We start from the raw sequence: 26,296 nt of genomic DNA, 5'->3' as shown, positions 1-26,296 counted from the left end.
GAAAGCGCAAAATAAATTTGTCAATATTTTTTATATATGTATGTATTTATATGTAAAAAAATTTACTTAAATTAATTGTGTAAAATAATAGGAAACATTCGTTAAAAAATTTTTGATAATGTTGTTAATAATTATTTTTCTTTTGTTGTTCAATTTCTGGAAAAAAAAATTTCCAAAAATTTTTTACTGAATAAATCTTTTTCACTACATTTGTCTTATTTTGATTTTGATTTAATTGATGCAATTAATAACAGTGTCAGTGTTTTTGAATGAAGTTGTTATAAATGGAAAATAAACAGTTTTAAAATAGACAGCCTGAATGTGAGGTGATATTGCGTTTTGAAAATGGACGGCAGTATGAACAAGTAGTCATCGTATTTGGCAACAATTTTTATTAAAACTACTTACATACGTACATAGGCTATTAAATATGGTTATTTTTTTGTTTGCATAATGAAATCTTTAATATTTTCGCTTTAATTTTTGCGGATTGTTTACTAACTCCCATATAGTTTGTTCTTTATAATTAAAGCATTACCCGTGTTGTAAAACCGTTTAATGATATCTTAATTTTCATATTTAATGGTTGCAGCCCTAGATTATTAGGAAGATATAGTGTTTCCATATATATTCATAAGAAATTTCATATATAAGATAATGAGCACCGATTAAGTGGCAATTACGTGAAGCGAAAATACTCCATATAGCAAGTATAAAATTTTATTTTTAATATTTAATCATTAATGATCTTTGTTATACCACAAAAGAAATTTTAAGTTTCTTCCATTAAATCAAGTGCTTTTATTCGATTTAAAGGAACAATAGCTCGTCTTATATAGAAAAAGATTTGTTTACAAGTCCTTAAAAGATTTACGACACATTCAAGATAAAGCAAATGTTCTCATTATTAAAAACTCTCAGAAAAGCATTTTCTTTTTGTATATATATTTTATTTTTCTCAATACAATTAATAAAATAAAAACTTACTTGTAAATTCTTAAATACATTGTAACCATTACAATTCCTGGTATCCAAAAACTAATTGAACTAGAAATTAGAGCATAAGCTGTATTTGCTATAAAAACACATGTATCTGGATTTTTTGCCATCTCTTCTAAATTCTCTTCAGTTGTATACCAGCCCAGGAATATTGGTGTAAATGATATTAAAGCCGGTAATATCCATACATTCGCTAACATAAAAAATACTGTACGATGTGTCATATTTAAAGGATATTCCAATGGTCGAACTATTGCATAATATCTGAAAAGAAAAAAGAAAGAGGATAGAAGAATTGAGTAAGGAAAAATATAAAGAACCATTAATATAAAAAAGGAATATTTTCTTTTTTTGCTTTATTACATAAGTACACGCATATACGCACACATTTAGGTTAATATCCATAATAATAATTTTTCTTGGTATTTGTTTACTTGCTAAATACATAATGTGCACATCATAATATCATTTAATATTGTAGGAAATGGAATACAACAGTTTTCCTAATATCCTTTTTATTAATTTTATTAGCAATTTAGAAAATTTCTTGATGATTTATTTTACTCAACATATACTCGGTTTTCAGTGCTATAATAAAATTTTCTTCCTTTTCATCAAAATCACAAATAAATTATAAAAAAGAATTTATTAACAGTCTTTTTCGGAAAAACGACATTGGAAGGTGATAAATTCGAGCCTAGTTGCGAGTAATAGGAATCTTACATAAACTGCGTGATAAATATACCCGTACGAAGATATGTGGTAGCAGCCATACAACTTCAATAGTATTTTGGCCATATCTTAGAAAATATTGAAAACAGAGTACTGAAATTTTGCATGAATTAATATGGTAATAAGGCAACTAAAAGTCATAGTCCGTTCTATAATCAGATATTGCATATATATTCGCACATAGGGTAACAAATTCGTACGGGTATCAAAGAGTTGGCAACAGATTTGAACCTGTTGAAATTTTTATTATGCATTTGATTGTAAGGCAACCCTATTAAAATTAAATCAGAAAATTAGTAAATAAATAGTAACGAAGTTAAAAATTTGCTTTACAAGCTCTGGAATTGATCATATTGTAATTACAAATAAAAATTTGCAGGCTGATATTTTTTGCCACAAAATATTAGTTTACTTTCTTTTCGAAAGACATTCCATAACACTTTAACATTTAGGTAATGATAAAATTTCTACTTAATCTTATCCACGAGTACACAAAATATACAATCCAAAAGTATATTTGAAACAATTTTTTATTTGTCTTGCATAATATAAAAAAAAATCATAATCCATACACGCTTAATAACACATACCAAGTCATTTTTCTTATTCAATATAAAGAATTTCTGTGTCATCCACCAACAATTTCAAAGTATGGAGAATTTCATTTAAAACACTTCATTTCTACAAACATAGAGAAACACATTTCTTAACTTATTATTTATCCTTTTACTTCATTATATATATATATATATATATATATATATCTATTTATAATGGTATAATATTTATAACATTTTTTGCTCTCTCTAAATATCCTGAATAATGAGATATTAAGCTGATTAAATTAAGTGGGAAGATCCTATATTAAAATAAAGCAGCATTTTGGATAACTTTGTTTAGCTACTTTATATTATTTTCTGCTATAGTTGTATTAAAAAAGCCTATACAAAATTCGATGTCATATACATAAGGATACATAAGGATATAAGAAGAAAATGTACTTAGTTATAGCAATAATAATTTTATTATATTTCGTAAACTGTTTTACTTTATCAAATTGAAGATTTTTCTGTATAGTGAATAACCGTTCTAATATAGAGTAAAATAAAAATATTATTGAAAGAAAGAAAGAAAAAATAAAATTAACTACTGCAAGCGATAAAATAAATTCGGATTTTGAAAATTTATAGAAATTAATTTATTTCAAGGGTTTTTTTATTTATAAAAATTGTTCCGTAGATCAAAAAATAGTTCATCCTGTAAAATGGTAGAAATTATTTTAATTTCAAACAGACCAAAATTAATTTCTAATTTTAAAAAATAAATTATTTGAAAGTTACATTAAATTTAGGAAACCTTAACAATTAACCTTAAACACATAAAATTTTAATAATTGTGATTGATAGTTTCCAAAGCAAATTCAAATTTAGATAATTACCAAAATTTGTTTAAATATAATTATAACTCCCGTATCGCCTTTCAGAATGTGATAAAAAATTACTAATATCCTAAAATTTTACTTCATGAACGGGCCAAGGACCAGAGCTTTTATGGTTTAAATTTACAAAAATTGTAAATATTTAGTTTTCGTTGACCCAGCTATATTTATTGCCATTATGGACTAGCTTAACCTGATTCTTTGTGTTTAGATCAAATTTTCTCAAAGATATTAAATTAAATTCATTTACTTTAAAAAAAATGTAAAATGTAAAAAAAGCAACTTATTGAAATCTATTACAGAATCTAAAATCCTCCTGCATATTTTCAAAATTGCGTACCAGAAATCGTATGAATCAAACAAATAATAAAAGTCAACAGAATGTTGGCATACAAAAATTCCCTTCCCTACATTCAATCCTTCCTTTTGAAGTTTTTTCTTCCACTTGTTTTTAGGCAAGGTACTTACACACATGTTGTATATGCATTATTTATGAAATATAATACAAATATTAATGTCAGGAATTTTTTTCAGCGGGCTGAAGACGAAATTCAATTAACTTTGAAAATAAAAGATCAAAAAATTTTTCCTCCACTTAATAACATGGTACTTATATGCCACGATATACACACATACATATATAAAATTTATATAGTCCTCTCAATTCTTTTGTAAAATTCTGTAAATATAAGGAAAATCATCTGAGCGTATTAAGAAGTCATGAATTTGCGGAACGGAAAAAAAATATCAAAGAATAAAAAGCTTTAAACATAAAAGGATAAAAGAAAACAAGAAAGCGCGGAAATTCTTCTTATTTTCTTTTTTCTTTTTTTTTTGTTTATATTTTTCCCGAAGCATGAAAAACAAAAAACTCCTTAATGTGTGGGTATATTCTTTAGTCCAAAGCTCGATTCAAAGTTCTTCGAAATGATAAAAATCTAGAAGTAGATCAGAAATTTAATGCTATTTCTGAGGGTTATTCTTGTTTTGTAAAAATTGAAGAATTTGTTTTTGAAAATTCATAAAAAAAATTTCATTCAAAAATAAAACGAAACATTGGTTTTTAATTTGCAATAAAATTTTTTATTAACTAAATAAACCCCTTCATTTTTGTACATTAAGTTTCTTTTTTTTTATTCTCCTTTATTGAACATACGAATTTAGTACTTGTTTGTTTATTTATGTATGAGCACATACATTTGCATTATATGTACTATGTGTCATACAGTTGTTCTTAAAAGAAAATAATATTTTTTTTGCTTAACTTGAAGAAAAATTTTGCAACAAATAGAAAATTTTATTGATTTCTTTTTCTAACAGGAGGAAAATGTGTATGACATGAAATTGTACACATATGAAATAGAATGTAATATTAAAAATTAATTTGTCAATGTGAAAACCCGAAACATTCGTTAAATACCACACTAATAGGAAAAAAACTCTAATATTTATGCATTCAATCAAAATTATTTTGTAAAAAAATGGATTACAGAAAATTGAACGAGCCATATGCAGAATATTCGGGCTAAGAGTGTAGGAACCAAGATACTTCGGAATTAACAGGGTAACAATCCTATACGTCAGATGACGGAGAAAAAGTGCAGTTGGACAGGCAAAACTCTTTGAAAACCAGTAAAGAGGCACCTGAAAGATAAGATCGAAACAAAATAACTAGCGAAAATCAGAGTGAGATGGCAAGCTTTGTAGATGCCCCATGCTCTCAAAGGGAGTAGAAAAAAGAATAAAAAAAATTTTTAACTTCATATGTATTCGTCGAAAATTGAGTCTAACTCACTAATTATTTCAAAATTTTACTTAAGTTAAAGCAAATATATATGAAAACGTTTTGCCATTTCCTACAACTCTAATATAAATTCCTTACTCTCTAGCTCTAACTTCTTATATTTGCTCAATTTTACGTCTTTGATTATATCTGTTTACCTTTTTCGATTTAGAATATTTTTTCTTATATACCCACTTTTACTTTTTATCTAGAATGATTTCTACTACATTGTGTAACAACGTATAAGTAGCAGGATATTCAAGTTTTAAGATCTCGGTATATTATTCAACTCATTTTCTAGCGCATTGTGTTTTTTATTTATTTACATAAAACAAAATTCTTTCATCTTTATTTTCTCTACTCTCAAAAATTCTTGGCTTTTTAATTCACTTAAATATTGCTTAAAACTCATGTTAACAAAACACAATAAAATGAAGAACCTTACTCTGTAAATAGAAAAATTTATGAGAATTAACAATTGCTTTATAATATGTTTGTGTGTATAAGAATTAAAGAAATTTAAATTTAAGAATTTTTTCTAAATAGGATGAGCGCTGTATAAATTTAAATAGATAGATGGTTATTACTATAATTACGAATACAACGTGTAGTTATTTATCTTCATTATTATTTTCTTATAAGAATAACTCTTTAAACAACTGCAGAACAGATGGATGACGCAATCAAAGGAACAGGTTAAGGCAGAAGAATTTAAAAAAGAAAATTGACACTCTACCAACGGAGCTACAAAGAGTATGAAGAAATGCCCGGAAAATTGTTCTTCACATTGCTTTATACTGTAATAAACATGATCACCAAGTACTGTTTACAAGAGATCCTACATCAGTGTCACTGGTTCGAGTCCAGTTTGAAAAAAAATAATTTGTTTTCCTTAAGCTCTTTCCTGTGTTCACATCACCTATATAATTATTCTGAAGTTTTTCAATTCCTTTCATAAGTAAACCAGTTAGTTTCCGCTTCCAATGCTGCGGATTTTTCAATTTTTATCATTAAAATACAAGAATATATTTTAAGGACTTGAATTGAAAGCCAATGCTTTCTTCAAAGTTTTTGGTAAACCAATGAACATCCATTACTAAAAATCAATATCTTAACTTTACAATAAACCTTTGAACGTTAAACAAACTCCATCTAAAACACATGTAAACTATTTAAAATTAATGATGTATAAAGAGTAAAAAAATGTACTCGTACAAGGAGTGCGCAATAACTTTTGATTTTACATCTAACTCAATATTTTCATTTTCTCTGTTCAATGAACACTATTATCTTTGACTAACAATAAATCTTTTTCCCTGTACTTAAACCCATTTTAAAAGCGTTCAAATAAAGTTTTTTTTACGTACACTTTCTTCTGTACACAATGCATCGCCTAACAAAGGAAAATATCTTGTCAACCATAAAACCATTCAAGAATATTTGAATAAAGAACAATAAAACAAAAAGTTCAATTTTCAACTGTATTCTCCATTTGCGACCTACATAATATTTATGTAAGCACACATACTATATATACAGTATTCATGACACAGAAGTTCTTTGACATTGCATTGAATTGATTTTCTCAAACAATTTACTTTTTATATCCTATTACATTTCAATACGTAATACCTACAAATTATTATGATTTTCTAAATCTCGTAAAATATTCCACAACTAAAATTGAAAGAACAAGAAACTTTCTAAAAATAAAAATCACTGAGAGCAAAAGGATATCACAAGTTATCATTAAAAATAAATCCAAATGTGATTGTGTGTACCTACTCCTTTCCATGTATGTATGTTACATGATTTTCAAAAACAATGGAAATTTATTCATGTTGAATAATGAATTAGTTAATTCAACTATAACTCGACTTCACTTTTCAGAATCGTATGAAATTGATTGAAAATAATTGGTAAAGACTGACACATTCAGTCTTCTGATGACATTTAATGACCGAAATTTGACATGTGATTAAAAGTGCTTAGTGATTGAAAGAAATACTATAAATATTGTAATCCGAATAGTGATGATATGATTTTCAATAAAATAAATTTTGATGTTATTTTTAGGAAAAAATTATTTTAATAATTTAATAAAGAGACAAAATATTAATGAATAGTCAGTATATAAATTATATTTATAAATTAAGACACTAAAGTTATTATAATATATTAAAGGCGAGTTACTAATTTAAATTTTTCTGTAAAATTAGGGGGAAATAAAATTTTAAGGGCGTAAAGTCAGAGACAATTTCATCTGGATAACGTCTTCAATATTCGGGATAGAATCAAATTTAATAGAGCTTATTAGACTCCTCTAACGATATGATCACTAAATCATTATATTTGCCGTATTACTAAAAAGTAAATTTATAAAATTTTTAAAAAAGAAGAAGACTTTTGCTTTAGCTTTATAAATAAACTTGATTTGTCTTGGTTCATAATGAAAAGACCTATTGACTAGAATAAAAAAATTTTAATTGAATTTATTTGGTATCGTGTTTTCTTAAATTATTTCCGATCTGTACTCTTCATTTATTTATAAAAATTTGTATGAATTCAAAATCCTCAAGAAAATCGCGTGTTATATTTTCTTGTGCAAAACATCAAAAAAAAAAAATTCTTGAACTTTTCAATCTTTATATTCCAAATATGACCACCAACAAGTTGTAATTCATATTTTTCAGTAAAGAATTTTATATGTAAGGCATGCTCGTAAATAATTTTAAAATAGTGACGGCATAAATATTACGAATATGAAATGTTTGACCCAAAAGTAATTTAATATGTTATAAAAATATTCCACTTATGTGAGCTAAATCAGTGGATTATACAAACAAAAATTCTCTCAGAAAAATTATTATAGTCCCTTTAGTCTTCGTGGTTCTGATTTTGATTCAATGCTATTTGGAAATCTTAATAGCGAAAAAAATTTGTGAGAATTTTAGTCAAGAATGAAGCATTACGAATATTCTACAGAAATTTCATCTATCTCACTTTTTTATCTCATTAACAGGAAAAAATTAAAATGTTTATTAACTTGAAGGTATCAGATTAATTTTTTTTATCCTTTAATTCGTCTATTGTTTTTGTTTTGAATTTTTTCGGAATTTCTTTTTTAATTAATTGAATAACTTTTTAAAAAGCAATTAAAAATTTCAATTAAAAACATTATCAATTCTTCAGCTTTTGTTTGAACACATTTTTTAACAGTATGATTTGTTTTTGTTAATATTTTTTCCCTATTTGCATTGCAACTGTTTTCATCGAAAAGCCTGCAAAAAATCATAAAATAATCAAATAACACTTAAATTAATTTTGATCACCACCATCAGCTTTATTCTTTTGAGTAACTTTAGTATACTTTTTGTATGGTATCTGAAAATTATATAATTACATTATGTATAAATTATGCAAAATTGTAAAGTGGAATAAAAAAATTCACGCCATTAAATTTATTGCATAGTGAATTCAAAACAAAAAAAACAAGTAAAACAATAAAAAAATTTTCATATTTTACAATTATAGCGTTTAAAAAAAAATTTTTTTTCTTTGTACTTTCATCGTATTCAATTCAATTTTTATAATTAAATTTATTGAATCGAAAAATTGAATTTTTTTTAAAGAATTTAAGTATTTTGTGTATTTTAGTGTGACCATCCCTTTTCATTTTACAGGGCACGCCACCATTTTCAAAAGTTTACTGATTTTATAAGATTTCTGTTTAATATTTTCCGAAAAAATTTCGTCCTTTGAGGACGAATATACTACTATTTCACTTCATATTATTATTGTGTAAATCTAATTGCGAAAGTACGCGAATCAGTTTTGTAATCACATGAAATAATATTACCAATATGAAAAAAATTTTCCAATTTGATTTTTCATTTGGCTCACAAACATTTTTTTATTACCGGTTCTAATATCTACTTATAATTTATTACTAATTTGTCAAAAATCACTGACTACATGAAAGGTTTTATGGAAAAATTTATTTTTTGCTTTCCTCTCTGATAAGCAAATATGGTCCCTCCAGTGCATATATTTGTATACCATATTAAATAAAATTATAAAATAAATCAGTATAGGTTTTATCAGTATAATAAAACCAATTATTACTTGTATACAATATAAAAGTGTTCATAAAAAGTATTGAACAATAGCCTGGTTTGTCAGTATTTTAATTCAAAAGTTAATTTAGATTTCACCACTTTTATTAACTACTATGGATTTAATTATTGTATTGTAATTATTTACTCAATACACAAACTATGTACTTATATGTAACACATAATAACATTTTCAATGCCAAGTAGGCTAACCAGGCTTTAAGGGCAAACAGCATCATCCGATGGGTTCTCTGCATATTTAAAAATTTAGAAATTATGCTGGCGATTAAACTAAACCTAAGCCGCGGCAATTCCAAAATTAAATAAGAGCTACGGTTTATTGATATTAAAATGACAAGATAAAGAATATCATATCACTTCCATTTATCGAAAATTCGCCCCAAGAGAATCGGGTATAGTAAGTACATTCTTTCTTATTATTAGTTTTTTCATAATTCAATTGAAAATCCTTGACTTTAATAATAATTGTTTGGCATTATAAAAGAAAAATTTTAAAATTTAAGTAAATGATGGTGATACTTTTAATATTTTAAAGTAATATTGCTATTAGACAATAAATTTCTTTAACAGTGGAAAATATTGCATGTCAAGCTAAATTATAAAAAATTACTTTAAAATAAGTGAACGGAGGAAAATTTTAAAGGAATATTCCACTTTATATCACTTACTGCAAACCAAATACAATATCTTTTACCTACATACATATGTACGTACTTGGATGTAATATATTGGTTATTAATGTCTATATCATGAGAGGGAATTCATAACGTTAAACATGATTGTATTTATGTATATAAGAAATATAAATTTCATTCACTATTTCACTTTCTTTTTTTGAAAAAAGAAAAACATTTTTTCTAGCTCTAGAAGATATACTAAGAAAAATGAGAAAAAATATTTTCTATTATCCTTCTTTTCCTGTATAACAGTAACGAATAACATTTATAAAGAAAACAGATACACATTTTATATGTCTGTATAAAAATTACCTGTCAACTGAAATGCAACATAAATGCAATATGCTAGCTGTTGAAAAATAAACATCCAAACTGTTGTAAACATTGCACATGAATCGACCAAAAAGCCATTTACCACCAGATAATTCAACGGATGCATTAAATGTCATAGCGCATAATGCTACTAACATGTCAGCCATAGCTAATGATACAACAAAATAATTTGTGATAACCCTGCAAAAATAAAATAAAAGGGGAAAAATATTATAAATGACAGTAAATATTATTATAGTTTTTTCTTTTCTTCTTATCTTTATAAAAGCTAATTATTAAAAATGTTATTTTCCATTTAAATTTAAAGTGACATCTGTCAAATTTAAAACTAAAAAGAAAATGTTATACTTTTTTTTATTATTTCCATGTTTAAAAAATATGTTGGAGTCTTAAAAGAAAAAAATTTTTATATAAAATGAAATGAATCAACATTTTAGCTTGAATTCCTTGATTTCTGTTTTAAAATTCAGAGGGAGTAATAATTTTCATTAGAATAGCTTTATAGAACTTTTGCGTTGCGAATAACATTTTGCTTTCGTCCGAGTGAAAGTGTAAAGAATCTTGAAACTCTAATGCTGCATTTACCTTTTAGAAAAATTCTCTAAGTTAGATTGGCGGACGGATTAATTAAATTTTGTTTTGACTTCTAATTGGCAAATTGCTTCTTTACATAATCCATTTTTCAAGAGATGACAAACAAAAGAGGAAGCTGAATAAATTAAAATTTTTTTTTAAAAAACAGAAGAGAATGGCAATAAAATCAAAAATTTAAAAAAAATTTTGTAATTTAATCATAATTTAATAAATTAATTAAAATTTTCTTTTACTCGTATTATGGAAGAATGTAAAAATATACGCAGCAAATGAGGTGAAAATGTCACTATTAGAGCACGAAGATTATTCACCTAGAGCACGAAAATTATTCACCTAGAGCACAAAGATTATTGAAATTTTGCTACGAGGAGGGGAGGACGGATTACTTGAAGTTGAACTGTGAACATAAATGAGTACATGCTTTTGTTCCTTTTGATAATTGGAACAATCTGGTTTCCCAGAAATAAGACCAAAATTAAATTTCTCTTTAGAACTTAATCATAAGGATTATTACGAGAATTGCTGGAAGATAGCAATATCTTAAATTAAATTTTACACAGCCAATCATTTCAATAATTTTTTCAAAATGTTGAAATGATATATGCAGTAATTTAGAAGCTGCCACCGCAATAACATATGCCAATAAAACAAAAAAAATTCTATAAATAAAATAAAAACCAAATTTTTTTAAGCTGTCAAACGCAAACATTTCGTTTAATATTACTCAAAAATTTCAAATGTCAATCATATTCTGAACTCTTACAATATAAATATGTGTTTGTATATAATTATTGTCATTATACATATACATACATTCATTTTACATATTATATTTACATATATAAAATTTGCTTTATATAAAAATAAACTTATGTGAATCATATTGATTTTATTTTTGAAATTTGAAATATTGAATTTGTCTTTGGATGAGATGTTCGCATACACGTGAACTTTATCACATAATTTGAAATTTTTTGGAATAAATAATTTTAAAAAATGTCATCGATAGCAATCAATGGACTTGTACAGGAGTGTGTATGTGAGTTACAAATTTTATAAGATTTCCAATTTTTTATATTCATCTAATTTTTTGTTGGACATTTATCAACGCTGAGCACTAATTTTAATGTTGCAGATCAGTAAATTAGAGCACAAAACCTTGAAAAATAACGAGTTTGTAAAATCAACACGGTTTTGTTGTACTTGGGAACTTTTTAACAGTATCTAATGTTCGTTTAAGCCTGAGAGTAAAAATTAAAAAGTTACAAAGGACGAATTATCCCTCCCGCAGGCGATTTATCTATTTTCTAAAATTTTGCTTTTAAAATTACAACCTTAATCTTAAATTTTAAAATAACTTAAAATTATTATGAGTTCTTATTAAATTTGCATTAATATTTCGTAAGGCTCAACACAGATTTATAAATTTTCAATACAGTTCAGAAGAACGAGGACATTATGTATATACGGCCATTGATAAGTATTTTTAATTTAATTTTTTTAATTTGGTCGGAAAGAGAGAAGATTTCCAAAGTTAATACTTTTTCTTGTATACAATTACCAAATTGAAATAAATGTCAAATGTAGACTCGGTCTCTCTCTTGCAATTAAAGTCTATAAAAGAAAATTCTTGAATATTTCTATTTTTCAATGAATTTTTCTTGGAATTTATAGAATTATTGGTTTGTTCGATAATTATTCGGAAATGATATCGAGTAGGTTAAATACTGGTTTTCCATAGTGAATTCTGAAATCTTTATTGAGAGCTAAATTTAATGAATGTGAAAATAATGCGAAAATACCTTATATGGTTCAATTAAAATTTTTTGCTTCATTAATTCTATATAAAATTTTTACAATTTCAATGAAAGCGAGAAAAAAAATAGAGTTGACCTTGTCAACTCTGTCATACCCGTACGAATTTGTTATCCAATGTGCGAATAACTAATGTGCCATAACTAACTATGGGGCAGACTATGACTTTAAGTTGCCGTATTACCATATTAATTTATGCAAAATTTCAGTACTATGTGTTATTCAAAATACTGGTTGTGCCAAACTACTATTGATGTTGTATGGCAGCTACCAGAAAGAGCCAAGAAATTTTAGCGAATTTTATCAAGCACATCGGCCCTACTAATATATTCACTTATGTGAAATCTCAATATCACAGCTTTTGTAGTTTTTGAGATATAGTCAAATAACTTTTGAAGTTGTATGGCAGGTACCAGAAGGAGCCAAGTAATTTCAACGACTTTTATGAGACACATTGGCCCTACTAATATATTCGTTTGTGTGAAATTTCAATACCATAGCTTTAATAGTTTCTGAAATATAGTCAAATAACTTTTGAAGTTGTATGGCAGGTACCAGAAGGATCCAAGTAATTTCAACTACTTTTATGTGACACATTGGCCCTATTAATATATTCGTTTGTATGAAATTTCAATACCATAGCTTTAATAGTCTCTGAAATATAGCCAAATAATTTTTGAAGTTGTATGGCAGGTACCAGAAGGAGCCAAGTAATTTCAACGACTTTTATATGACATATTGGCCCTGCTAATATATTCGTTTGTGTGAAATTTCAATACCATAACTTTTATAGTTTCTGAGATATAGCCAAATAAATTTTGAAGTTGTATGGCAGCTACCCGAACCGGTACCCCGATCATGTCCAATTTAAATAGGGTTCTGGCACTTACTACAATAAATCATTTGTGAAAATTTGGTGAACTTAGCTTAATTAGTTTTTGAGTTATCGTTCGGACGGACGGACGGACGGACGGACAGACAAAGCTAAATCAACTCAGAATTTGACGCTGATCAAAAACATACACTTGAGTCTATATCTAACACCGTTATTTCTTAGCGTTACAAACGGTAAGGCAAATTTAGTATACCCTTCGAACATACGTTCGTACGGGTATAAAAATATTTTTCCTCTTTTAATTCCGTAGAAATTTTCTAAGAAAAACTTCATCTGAAAGCTATTCAGCATGAAAAAATTGAATCCAAAGTATAATTCAAAAAGTAAAATCGTTGTACTATTGAAATTTAAAACACAAAAACAGGTGCAAATTGCATCAATGCACTAACAATGCTTATATGGTCATTTTTAGAACATTTTCAATAAAATTTTCAAATGTATACCTATAAATCGTAACATTTTCACCCGTCAGTACGCTCGATCACTAAATTATTACTTTATAAGGCAGAAACTTGAAATTTTGCATAAATCTTTAGATCTTTATGAAAACTCTACTTTTACCTCCTTACTTTCTTGGCCCTCAATGTTATGGCCTCATAAACTCCTCGATATTGTTTGTTTTATTTTTCCGAAACTTTTCAGAATATTGTAGGCTTTTCAGAATTTCTCCAACCTTTTAATTTTTGTCCTCATCCAAAAAGTATGCAATAATGAGAATATTTTTAGTATAAAAGTGTTTTTAAATACTTTTAATTTTTTCGAAGAAAATGTGCCCATTGTTTTCACCCGAATTTATTTATTTCTTAAAACTGTTTCAGTTTCATTATTTTTATTGATTGGAACAAGGGGAAAGTTAAAATAAAGTTCTCATATCGAAAACCGTTATAAAGAGTTTTATAGAAATTATAAAGAATTATTGAGCAAAGAAGTTTACTACAAAGAAAGAACACGTGCTTTCACAAAAAAATTTTCTACTTACAATACAAAACACAATCAACCTCATATAGTCTAACTCTATAATAATACATTTTTGCATAGTTTTGTAAATTTTCTTTCAAATATAATAGACCATATGCGCTTGATGTGGAAAAAAATTGTTATGCAAAACTTGATGTTGAGATTTTTGTTAAAGTTCGAAATAAAATAAAACGAAGTGTACAATTTTATAACAACAAAATTTTGATCGCAACTTAAAAAGTCAGCTCATAAACGTTCTACTTTTCTAAAGTTATTTTTATCACCTGAATACGGAATGCAGTCATATTATACTCGTAGAGCACAATGATGAGAAAACTTTTTATTACATAACAAATTTCCTGCTACACCAACATTTTTGGAGAAAAAAAAAGTTTAAATAATGAGAAATTTTTATCATAAAAAAATTAAATTAAATGTACAAAGTATGAACATGGCTATGAAGTTGTGTATGCGTTATATGCGGATGTATTTAACATGGAAAAGGTGGAAAAATTACATATTTTCCCATCTCTTAGAATTTATATGCAAAAAAGTTGCACTCTTAATAAAAAAATTAATGTTGAATGTTAAAAATTTTATCATGTTATCAGTTGACTAAAATGAAAAATTATTTTAATAACGAATGTTTCTGCTTGCTTAAAAGTTAGTGTTAAGAAATGGATGCGATCAAGTTTAAACCCTTAAAACTCTTAAAATCCTTTTCATTGGTAAGGACCAAAATTTTTTAAAGATGAAAGGTACAAGTCATTCTCATGAAATTAAAAGCCCACCTAACCGAGCTTAATAAGATTGAAGCCGCCACGGAGGGAACTTTTCAACGAAACCTCATCCAGCTAAGTCAATTGTGCGTTGAGTTCAAAATTTGACAAGAAAAATAATATCAATAAGAATTCGCTTAAGAATTTATAAGGATACAAAAATTTAGAAACTGGTTACGTTTCAGTTGGAATCTGAATAATATTTTATCTATACAAAAGAATGAAACAACTTTCATAAGAGCCAATGGTTATATTCGCAAGCCAGAATTTTTAATATTAATTATGAGATAGCATTCAAATTGAATTTAATAAGAAATTTAAGTCCTTCAAGAAGTGTTTGTTTCAAAAATTTTGAATGAATATAGTATGTCAAAAAAAATGTACAGGGAATAAGTAAACTTTACAAGAGACAATTAGGAAACAAGCGAATGAGCTCCTTTCAAAAAGATTTTGAGATTCATGTGAGTTTTATATAGCCGAACCTAGCACCATCTTTATATTATTATATTGCATTCATAATTTTAAAGTTGCATTATTTTTTTTTTTAAATTTTTATACGTTCTACAGTAACGAAACTAACATAAGAGAAAAACGATACCAAAAAACTTTGGAAATAAATTCAAAATTCTTTCTCCTCTTCAATATTCTTTCAAGTTTTTTAAGTTGATTTTCTTAAACTTCATTATATTTGCAAAATTATGCTAATTAAAGCTTACGTACATGCATTCTGTTATTTCTGCTTTATTATTGTTGGCGCACAGACCCTCAATTCATCAAGTAAAGTTTTTTTCTCTTCTTGTATAGTTTACTGTTATTACAACGAAATTTTTAGTGTGTATCTAAGAGAATATTTTATTTGAATTATTTTTCTGCAATTTTCAAAGAAAGTCAACAAAAATTTTATTAAAATTCTTTAAAAAAAACAAAAATTTATTCCATACAAAAGTTAATTTACAACTTTTTTTTTCCTATTTATTCTCTAGTATAAAGAAAATCACATTATGTACACAAGAATTTTTGGAAAATCTTGTATAATTAAAATGATTATTTTAACGAAAAAAAATTTTGTTATTCAGAAAACATGAAAAATATAAAAAGGAAAAATTTTACACTTTTACGTCAATTTTATTTGCATTGCTTTTAGTTTTGTAAAATTCTTCATTATTACGATATTTTTGTTTGTAATTCATTGAAAGTTTCTTAAAATGTTATAAAATTCAAGTTGAAATCATGCCAATTGGATAATAATATGTAAGTGCATAATTTTCCAATATGAAGCCCTCATACGTACCTACATGTACGCCAAGTGTATATTTTTTATGTATGTACATATTTTGCCACACTAAATACTCAAAAATCAAAATTTCTTTTAAAAGTAATCAACAATTAAAGTCATGTCAGTATATTCTTATTAAGATTAAAATTTAAGAGCAGTTGAAACATTACTAAACAGATTAAAATTCCATGACTAAAACCTAAAATTTCAATCAAAGCAAGGCACATAATTGTGCTATTGTTTTACTTACAAGTTAAATAAAATTTATGCATTTTTAAAATTAAATAGCCCTACATATACAATATTATTAAATAATAGTACGGAAAAATTCTGATATTTTATGCAAAAAAAAAATTGTAATATTTCTCATAAAACATTCAAAACATTACGGTAGAATAATAATTCAATAATTTACGTGCAAATTATATTACGCACACAAACACATTGTATTTTTATCCTAGAACAAATTGATAATGACATTTTATATTCAGTTTATAACTATACCATATATTAAACAACTGAACTCATAAATTACAAGGCAATTTAATAAATTTCATATTATTTTTCTTGTGTCAACCGTTTATTGATGTAAATTAACATTTTTCCAATCTCGAATTGTTTATTGAAATTAATATGAAATTTGAAATCCAATACACATTATTAAAACTTTTGATAGAACATGTTTCATTCTCACAAAATGGAAAGTATAACAAAAATTGTTGGAAAAATTATTATTTTTTTTTTAATAAAAAAATATGTCAATTAAATTTTCAAATTAATGAATAAAATCTCTTAAATTAACAACCAAAATTGTCTCTGTCATTGCCATGCAAAATTTTCCGGTCTTGTCTTATCTTCAACATTATTAATTTAATCTGAATTCAAAAACTGTTTGTATTGAGAACTTAATTTTGCAATTTTAATTAATATATCAAATCATGAACAACAGATTTATTAAATTAAATATTCTTTAGTACTGCATAAAATACCTCATACTACAGCGCATTCAGTATTAAATAATGCTTTTAACAACTACTCTATTGAATGAAAGGAAGACAAATTGAATAAACAATTAATAAAGAATATTATGAAGTGAAATAAAACTTAAACAATAATATTTTATAAAAAAAAAAAAATTCCACCAACGTATCTGCTGCCAATTTCATAATTTATTTTATGTCAAATACAACCTGCATATTATTATTATTACCACATACCCAAAATCATATTCATATATACCAATAAAACATAATACTAACATGTATGACATATATATATGAAGTGACATAAAATTTTTGGGATGAAAATATATTAGGTTCGGCTTTCAATGGTTTTATTAAAATATCTGGAGTAACTTCTGTTTAATGTCAAAATATATGACCACACTCTACTATATACAAAAAAGAAGAAAAAAATATTGAATAAATAAACCACCTGTCAAATTAAGGCGATGTGTGTATGCATTACGAAACATTCATTATACTGCGTAACGTCATTTGTTGTTTGACTGTAGTTTTTGTGGTTTTCGATTTTTTGTTTTTGTTTTTATGTTATACTTAATACTCTTGTACATATTATTATTTATTTTGGAGAAAAAAGTGAAAGAAAAAATAAATGAAAACTAAAATAAAATTTATGACCATTTTTTTATTAATTTTTGTTTTTTCTGTTTTTTGAGAGAAAATTCATTTTTTCCCATTCTCATCTCACAATTTCTTTGTCTTACGCCATCATTTTTACTTAACATTACTTTTCTTTTATTCTCTTTTATTTTTGTTTTCCATTTTATTCGCACTTTATTCGAAATTATTAAGAAGTACCGTTATATTTTCCATTTTTCTTTTTGTTATTTTCTTATGATTTTAGGTTTATTTTCTCATTTTGCAATATTTATATACATAAATGTCGTTATCCTGTCAGCAGTACTTGTAAAAAGAAAAATTTATTAAAAAGGTAAAAAATTTTTGCTTGTTCCCAAATGTTTAAGAGTTTTACTATAAAAACAATAAGAAAATAAAATAAAAAAAAAGAACACAACAATGATAAATTACTTTATATGTAATAAATGTGTGTTATATGCTTACATACAAACATACATTGGGTATAACAACATAATATGGTGAAGGTAAATTTAACGAAGCATAAGTGAAATGGGATAGCAATAATAAAATGAAACAAAGAGAAAAAAATTTTATATGAAATTCGAAAATATATGAAGTTCTTTCTACCCTTATCTAAAATATACTCACATACATTCGGACCCATATATACACACATACATATAATATATAATTTATACATTTATATAACAGTTAAAAGTGGTTCAATTTAACAAAATGTCTATGTTTTGTGAGAGCATTATTTTTAAATTTTGGTAATAAAACGAAACAATACATATTTATAAATTAGATTTGCTCATACACCTGCTTCGCGAACCTTTTAATGTAACGACTTATGAAATTTAGAAAATTACTTTTTACTTAGTACACAAGTTGCCTTACAAATCGACTCATTTTGTTTTTTGCGTTTTCACATCCAAATATGTAATTGACCTCTAAGATTAGTTTAAATCTAATAAAAAATGTTGTTTGGTATTGAAAAATGTAAAGACAAAATGAAATTCTTAAAACTTTTAATGAACAATAGTCTGAAAATTTTTAAGATTGTGCAAGTCCAAACCAATCTTATTGTTTTGTGGTTCAATAAAATTATTGACTTTTTTTTTTTTGCTCATCTCAGACTTTGTTTTGTAAATGATAATTTCTATAAGGATTTATTTATGATTTATTGATTATGCACACTTAAACAATTATGAAAATTTTAGATAGAACAATTTTTTATTTTAATCTATCAATTTTCCCATGAACTATTAGTCATTTTCATATCGTACTGTAAACAAAACAGTTTCTTGTGCAAATATTTTATTTTATTTTTCCATTTTTTTTTGGTTAAGGGACAAAATAGCATGGTTTTAAGTGTTAAGAAAAAGTTTTGCAAAAAAAAAAAAATATTTACAAGACAAAAGACTAACACAAGCATTGAAATTTTTAAAAGGTTCTGAAACTATTTTTGCAATCGTAAACAAAAATCGAAACTGTAAGAGAACCTTTGTTCTTTAGACTAATTGTTAATGTCCTGCATTTTTTCAATTATACTCGTATCTTGTTTAATGTTGCTTAGCTTTAGCTATGTTATTCATACAAAAATTTCATAAAAATTAAAAAAAATATCAAAAATCAAATAACTCTAATTTGAGTTGGAATTTCTTATAAGATGCAAAACTTATTTCAGTCCTATTAACGGAACTACTAAGCGACTAAGACAACATAAGCTGTTATGGAGAATTGAATTTGGTTCGAACAGAAGCATGATATCAATAACGTACAGCAAGGAAATTTTAACTTTTGATTTACGAAAATTTGGTGATAAGTTAAAGTTGTTACGGATTTGCGATTTTTTTGCGTTTATTCTTTGTAATACTACGTCAAGTCTAGTAGATTGTAAAATACGGTAAGCATGTGTACGCGTTAAGTGCGTTTAGTATCAATATTGGTCGGGCTATTGGAAAACTTTAAACATCATTGGTTCTTTAGATTATAAAATAGATGTAATTCGAAATTACTTTACTGAACACTTTTCATTCTCAAAAACGATTACAACAGCAAAAGAAAAGGCTCTTGTCAAATTTCAGCATTCTTCTTTTTAATTCAACATTATTTCTGTTTGTACAACTTTTGAAGAAAATTTCGAATACTAAATATCAAAAATATTTCGAAAACTACTAGTATTGGCATACACACGATTATTATACCTGGCAATACCAAATTGTATAGGTTTGCTTCTTCAAACAGTTGCGCTAACGAAGCATAAAAATTTTCATATTTCTGTTGATAACAACCGTTTCACCTTTTCTATTCGTTTCTGTTTTTCTTATTTTCTATCCCATTAAAAACGTTTTAAATTTCAAAAATAAAAGTAAAATAAAAGATACTAAAATAGCGTCTTTCTCAACATACGGATACGAAATTAGAAGATTAAGTTAAATAAGCCCATATCATGTGAATTTTAAAAATAATAGCATTAGAATTCATAAAAAAAACGAAGCAATTTTCTCGGAAACCAAAAGTAAAAATATCTGAAATGATGACGTCTCAAAATTTTCTTTTTTCTGCTTTCTATCTCATTTCTTTTAAGGAGCCTTAAGATAACGAAAACAAGAAGCACAACCTTTAAACCAAATATAATAAAGAAAAGCAAATGTGAAAATAAGAGTGCTTAAAAGGTGTGAAAATAATATTTCATTTTAAAGAAATACAAACATACAAACAAAGGCACACATTCCGATATTTTACACACAAACGTTTCTTATTCAACATGAAATAAGGATTTACATAGTTTCATGTCTTACAATATTCATCTTACATCCCTTGCTCCTATATATATCGTGTCAAATAAGAAGATTTTCACCATAATTCTATTTCATTTCACATTCCAAATTTTAAATGACATATGACTACTTTTCGGCAATATATTGTCCTACATATTATTGCATTCTACAAAATAGTGATGGTTTGGAATAACAAAAATAAAAATAAGATTTTGAGATATTTGAGTTTAGAAAAGACAATGAGACTCATAAGACTAACACAAAAAAATGCTTGTAAGAATATGTTTGAAAATTTAAGGTATGAAAATAATATAAAATAGCGCAATTTCAACAATAACACAAAGGTCCAACATAAAAAGTGAAAAGGGTTGAATTGAATTTTGTTTTTTCTTCAAATATTGTTACGCACGTAGACATCTAGTGATACAATTTTACAATATGAGGGCATAGAACGTGGTGATTATGTTATAAAAAATTGGAAAATTTAGAAGAGAAAATAAATTAAATTTTAAAGTTTATTGCTCCCTTTGCCGTCACTTATTAAAATTGAAAAAATTAATTGATATGCTGTGTAGTTAAACCAAGCAAATTTCGAAATTGCGAGGCAAAATTTTACAGTTATGTAGACAGATATTGATAAATTTTTAAAGGGGCTCCCTATTTTCATTACAAGACCAATTAGAGCTGCGATTAAACGGCGAAAAACGTAACACAATTTCTTAAAATAATTTTTTTTTTGTCAAATTTTCACTATTAAAGAATAAAACATGCTCTTTTGTCAAATAAAATTAAGAACCTTTAACAATTTTAGAAAATCTCGAATTCCACTCACACTTCTCTATTTTAATGCTTTCAGTTATTCAAAGTTCCATGTTTAGATTGCATGTCAATGTCAAAATAAAGGAATATTTTTTTTTATAATGGAAACATGTCCATGTACGAGTATATCGAGATATAAAAGAAACATTTAATAAAGCAGAATTATAAAAAAAAAGTGATGAAAGAAATATTGTGTGACATAGAAGTATAAAATTCATCTATAAAAATAAATTTTTTTTCTCTGTTTTATGCTACTCAGAAAATATGTGCCTTCTTTTATATAAATGAAAGTTTCCAAGTTTTTGACAGCTTTAAAAATGAGTATTTCGAGGACATTTTCGAGTTTTTTTTTCTTGTTTTAATTTTCTTCTTTTATACGTCTAACAAGGTCAAAAATAACTAAGGGATTTGATTTTAAAATACAACTAAACATTAATGTGTGGATTGAAGTCTTATAATATGGTAAAATATAGCTGCAAATAACGTAAAAGACAATGTCAGATTAAAGGATATAAGAATTTGAATTTATGCATTTAATAATAAAATAAGTTTGAGTGAATTATATTGTATAAATTATTTTGAAATATGATAGAGAACCTCAACGATAACACCTTCCACTCATAAGCCCCATCATGGCGAGCAGTTTTAATGAAATCTTAATAAATACAATAGGGATAAAAAATGGGAAGTACCAAATAATTTGAATATAGCTTCTTTAATGTTCAAACGCCTCATTATTAATGTGAAGCCCGTCATCGAGTTTATTCTGTAAAACTAATTCGAGATGATCAGCTTAGAAAACGAGTAAAATATTATAACTTGTATGCTAATCAATTTATGTAAAATAAACCTTAACTCTTACAATTTCAATAATTTCAATAACAACAGAGAAACTTCAACAAAAGGTACCAATAAAAATATTTAATTAATATTTCCCCTATAAATATGCAAATTACAAAAAATCTTCCAATTAAGTTATTCTCTTTGTTTAATATTCAGTTTTAATTTAAAACAAATAGAAAATAATAATTTTTTCTATTTTAACAAATATGAATACGATATCAAACATTTATATGTATTACACATAATAAATAACCTATACATATGGATAAATACAGGATAAATAACACTATTTACAAGGATATATTTTGTAATTGTATGATATTATACCAATATTAAAATGTAGTTTCAAAAATAAAATTATTTAAATTATTTTAATAGTGTATGTAAAAAATTTACATTTAAATTTGTTATTAACATAACATACACACAACAAACTATTGAGCATAAATAATTTCTTTACAGAAATGTTATTCAAAATATAATTGGTTTTCTTATACAGTATAATTTTATATTTCTGTTGCCCCTTTTTTGAAAAAAGCATAAAAAAATGAAATATAAAAAAATCTTGTTTTGGACATCTTTTATTAGAATCCTTTCAGTTAACTATAAATGTCATATTTAATATGAAAATAAAATTTTATTTTTATTTCTAATTTTTCCCTTTTCTTTTCTAAATAACGTACACACATGAATTCGACATTCATGTGTGTAGAACCACAAATTGTTTGCACTTGAAAGCTCTGATAAAGTTTTTATGAAATTCAAAGGATACTTGTTTAAAAAAGGATTCCATCTCATGTGAATTAATTACTAAAATGTTATAATTCTTCTGTAAATACACACACAATGTATAGATGCATTTAAAAAAAAATATTTTATTTCTAAGATAAAGAAAAATAAAGAATAAACACTCCCATGAGAGCCAAGGACCAAAATTGGGTTTTAATTTTTTTTAAATACTTTACATTGTTCTCTTGTTTTTGATCATATCAAAAATTTTATTAAATTGGCAAGAATAAAACACATAATTAAATTAATTAAAAGTATTCTTTTTTTAAAAGAAAGTTTCAAATTAAATATATTTTAAAAGTAGAATTTTTGCTAAGGTTTTTGTTAATTAAAAAATTTTCTATTTTATTTTGAGGATTTCGATAAAAGGAACAGCGATGAGATATATTAAAATGTTAAAAGACTCCCTCCAAAATTTTCATGAGCGCACAAGTGTATTAAGAATATTAAGAGCGCACAAGTGTCCCAGAAATTCCACAAATATGATCTGATCGTAGCGTTTATACACAACCTCTAAATAAATAATTACCTACTAATTTTGATTAATTTTCTAAATTATAGAAAAAGCGACAATTTCACTTCTCAAAGCTTAAAAATTGATCATATGCAAAATTATTGGAAAACAAAAAAATAACATTGAAGTAGAATTCTTTTTTTACATTTCCTTTTGAAAATTCAAGACTTCATTTGCTAAATTGCAATATCTAGCTATGCACAATAATATTTTTATTATTGTAAAACATAAAAACAAACGAGGACAGATGAGGTTATTCACTTTTTCATATGCAATAAATAAAATTGTGGGAAATATTTTTGCGTATACTTTACTTAAAGGACAGAATTCATAAAAGTTAAGAAAATAAAAATACAGAAAAAAAAATTTCTCTACATAAATTGAAATTAAGACGGAATTCAGGACAGAAATTCCTTGCAATATGCAAAATACAATTTATTTCGAATAAATTGAATAAATTCCTAAATTGTTAAGTCTTTATGTTACAGAATGTTTAAAGAATTTTTTTTTAATTTTTTCGTAATAAATTATTAAAAGATGATTTGCATTGCATATTAAAAGAAGAAAGTCAAACTTTTTGTTGTAAAAGCAATTTAAAACTGCTGTAGAATGTTGAAGCTTTGAAAAAATGCTAAAATTTTATGTAATATGAAAATTATGTTAAAAATTGTTTTTCAGTCAAACCAACAGTTCCTTGAATATCAAGAACACTTAGTTTTAAAAACAAACTGGATTCCGTCACATAGCGAAATTGAAACTGTATTCGGGGGCTACTAAATCCTATTTTACACTAAATCCTTGAGAAAATTGAGTGTCAGTACAGATACTGCAATATTTTTAACATTAGAGTCTCTTTTTGCTTTTGATATCATAGTTGATGATGGTATCTGATTGGAGGTCTACATAAGCTCAACATCTTTCAATTTTAGCTGAAATTTTTCTCCATTAAAAGTAAAAATTTTGACAAGAAATTTAATTTTCTGATAAAATCTTTTTCGAATTTATTTCAGAAGAAAAATAAAAGCTGGATATTTTGATAGTAAGTAACAGATGTACTAACCTAAGAGTTGCCTTCACCATACCAGATAATTTTTTTTAGTTTTGCAACTTTCTTATACACCAAAATAAAACAAAATTGATTTTTCTTATCCTAAATGCCTTTTCAAAGTTAATTTTTTTCACCTTCTTGTCCTTATTTCTTACTTTACTTTTATAGTTCTTTTTCTTTTTATCACTTCTAATTTTAAAAATATTTGTATAACAATAAAAGAAATTATGTAGAAACAAATTTTAAAGTGGCTGTATACTTTAAAGCCAAAGTCTAGACAACAAAAAACAAAATATGCAATAAAGAAAAAAATTAAATTTCATCACATTAAAGCAATGTCCTTACAAAAAGACTAAATTAGAAAAAAAAATTTTTTTCTTGTTTAAAAACGCAAACGAGAACTTAAGAAAAACATAAAAAGTGTAAATAAAATAAAAACAAACGATAAATTGTTAGCCTTGTTAGCTACCTAGCAAATAAGAATAAAAAAAAAAAGTGCAAATCCAAAGACTTTCGCTAATCAATTGGAAATTCGAGCCTCAATATACTTGGAAATTTTCATTCAAAAAATTAATAGAAACGAACGCAACAAGTAAAGATTCAAATTTCTTTTTTGTCAATGGCACCACATTAAATTTTTAGATTTTACACTTTTTTTAGTTCTGTTCTGTCGTGGATATTTTTAAGAATAAAACAGTTTGTTTTACCTGTTTCATAAAATTTTCCGCTTTTAATTTTTATTAAATAAATTGCATAAAATTTGATTTTAATTTCATGATTTTGATTTCATTTATTAAAATTTAGTTTTGCACAAGTAATAGAAGGGAACAAATGCATTTATAAAAATTTTTAAAAATTGCATATATTCAGGCGAAAAATTTATTCCATAAAATTTCACAAGAAAGAAAACTTGCAAACTACAATTGCTTTAATTATTGAAAATTAAATAATTTCAATAACAAATTATTTTTGTTTTTCTTAGAATATTATTTTGGACTTGAATTCTCCCAAATAATTATTCAATAAGAGAAGCTAAACTTTGATCTAATTGAATTACTTTTATATTTCCATTTAAATTGTAGACGTGATTGACCTACAAAATTGTATGAAATTTACAAATAACAAATTTTTTGATTGTTATTATTGCTATTTGTAGTCGAACCTAATTCATTATCAAAAGATTCGCAATATTTTTAAGAAAAACAAAATATCAAAGAAATGTCAAATGGCTATTGTACACCGTTATTTAAACTTTTTATTTTCTTGTTTTGCAATTTTTTTTGCCCTTAATAATTATTAATGACAATAAATCCTTGTTGATTGTTTTAATGTGATTCTAGAGTAATATTAACGTTAAAGTAAATTAACAAAATAAACAAAAGTAAAAATAAATTTAATATTTTTATTCTCTTTTACTCCAATACAATTCGTTGGAGCCTTATAGGACTATTGAGATTTGTGTAATTGGAAAATTTGAGCATA

At 25.5% G+C, this 26,296-nt stretch overlaps 1 protein-coding gene across 5 annotated transcripts in view; it reads right to left on the bottom strand.

The window, feature by feature from the left end:
- LOC129612072 (probable serine/threonine-protein kinase DDB_G0282963) overlaps positions 1-26,296 on the bottom strand; it is a 142,416-nt gene that overhangs the window by 65,551 nt on the left and 50,569 nt on the right. For all 5 annotated transcript variants that reach the window (XM_055525547.1, XM_055525551.1, XM_055525548.1 and 2 more), the window contains exons 2-3: positions 10,078-10,278; positions 988-1,263 (exon numbers count right to left, since the gene is read on the bottom strand). In XM_055525547.1, the coding sequence (XP_055381522.1) occupies positions 988-1,263; positions 10,078-10,278 (477 nt within the window). The remainder of the gene's footprint in view (positions 1-987; positions 1,264-10,077; positions 10,279-26,296) is intronic.

The sequence above is a fragment of the Condylostylus longicornis genome, unplaced genomic scaffold (genome assembly GCF_029603195.1).
Source record: "Condylostylus longicornis isolate FDR11 unplaced genomic scaffold, ASM2960319v2 ptg000055l, whole genome shotgun sequence".
Classification (NCBI taxonomy): Eukaryota; Metazoa; Arthropoda; class Insecta; order Diptera; family Dolichopodidae; genus Condylostylus; species Condylostylus longicornis.
Note: the sequence above shows the minus strand (reverse complement) of the source record. Positions and strands in the feature narration are given on the sequence as shown.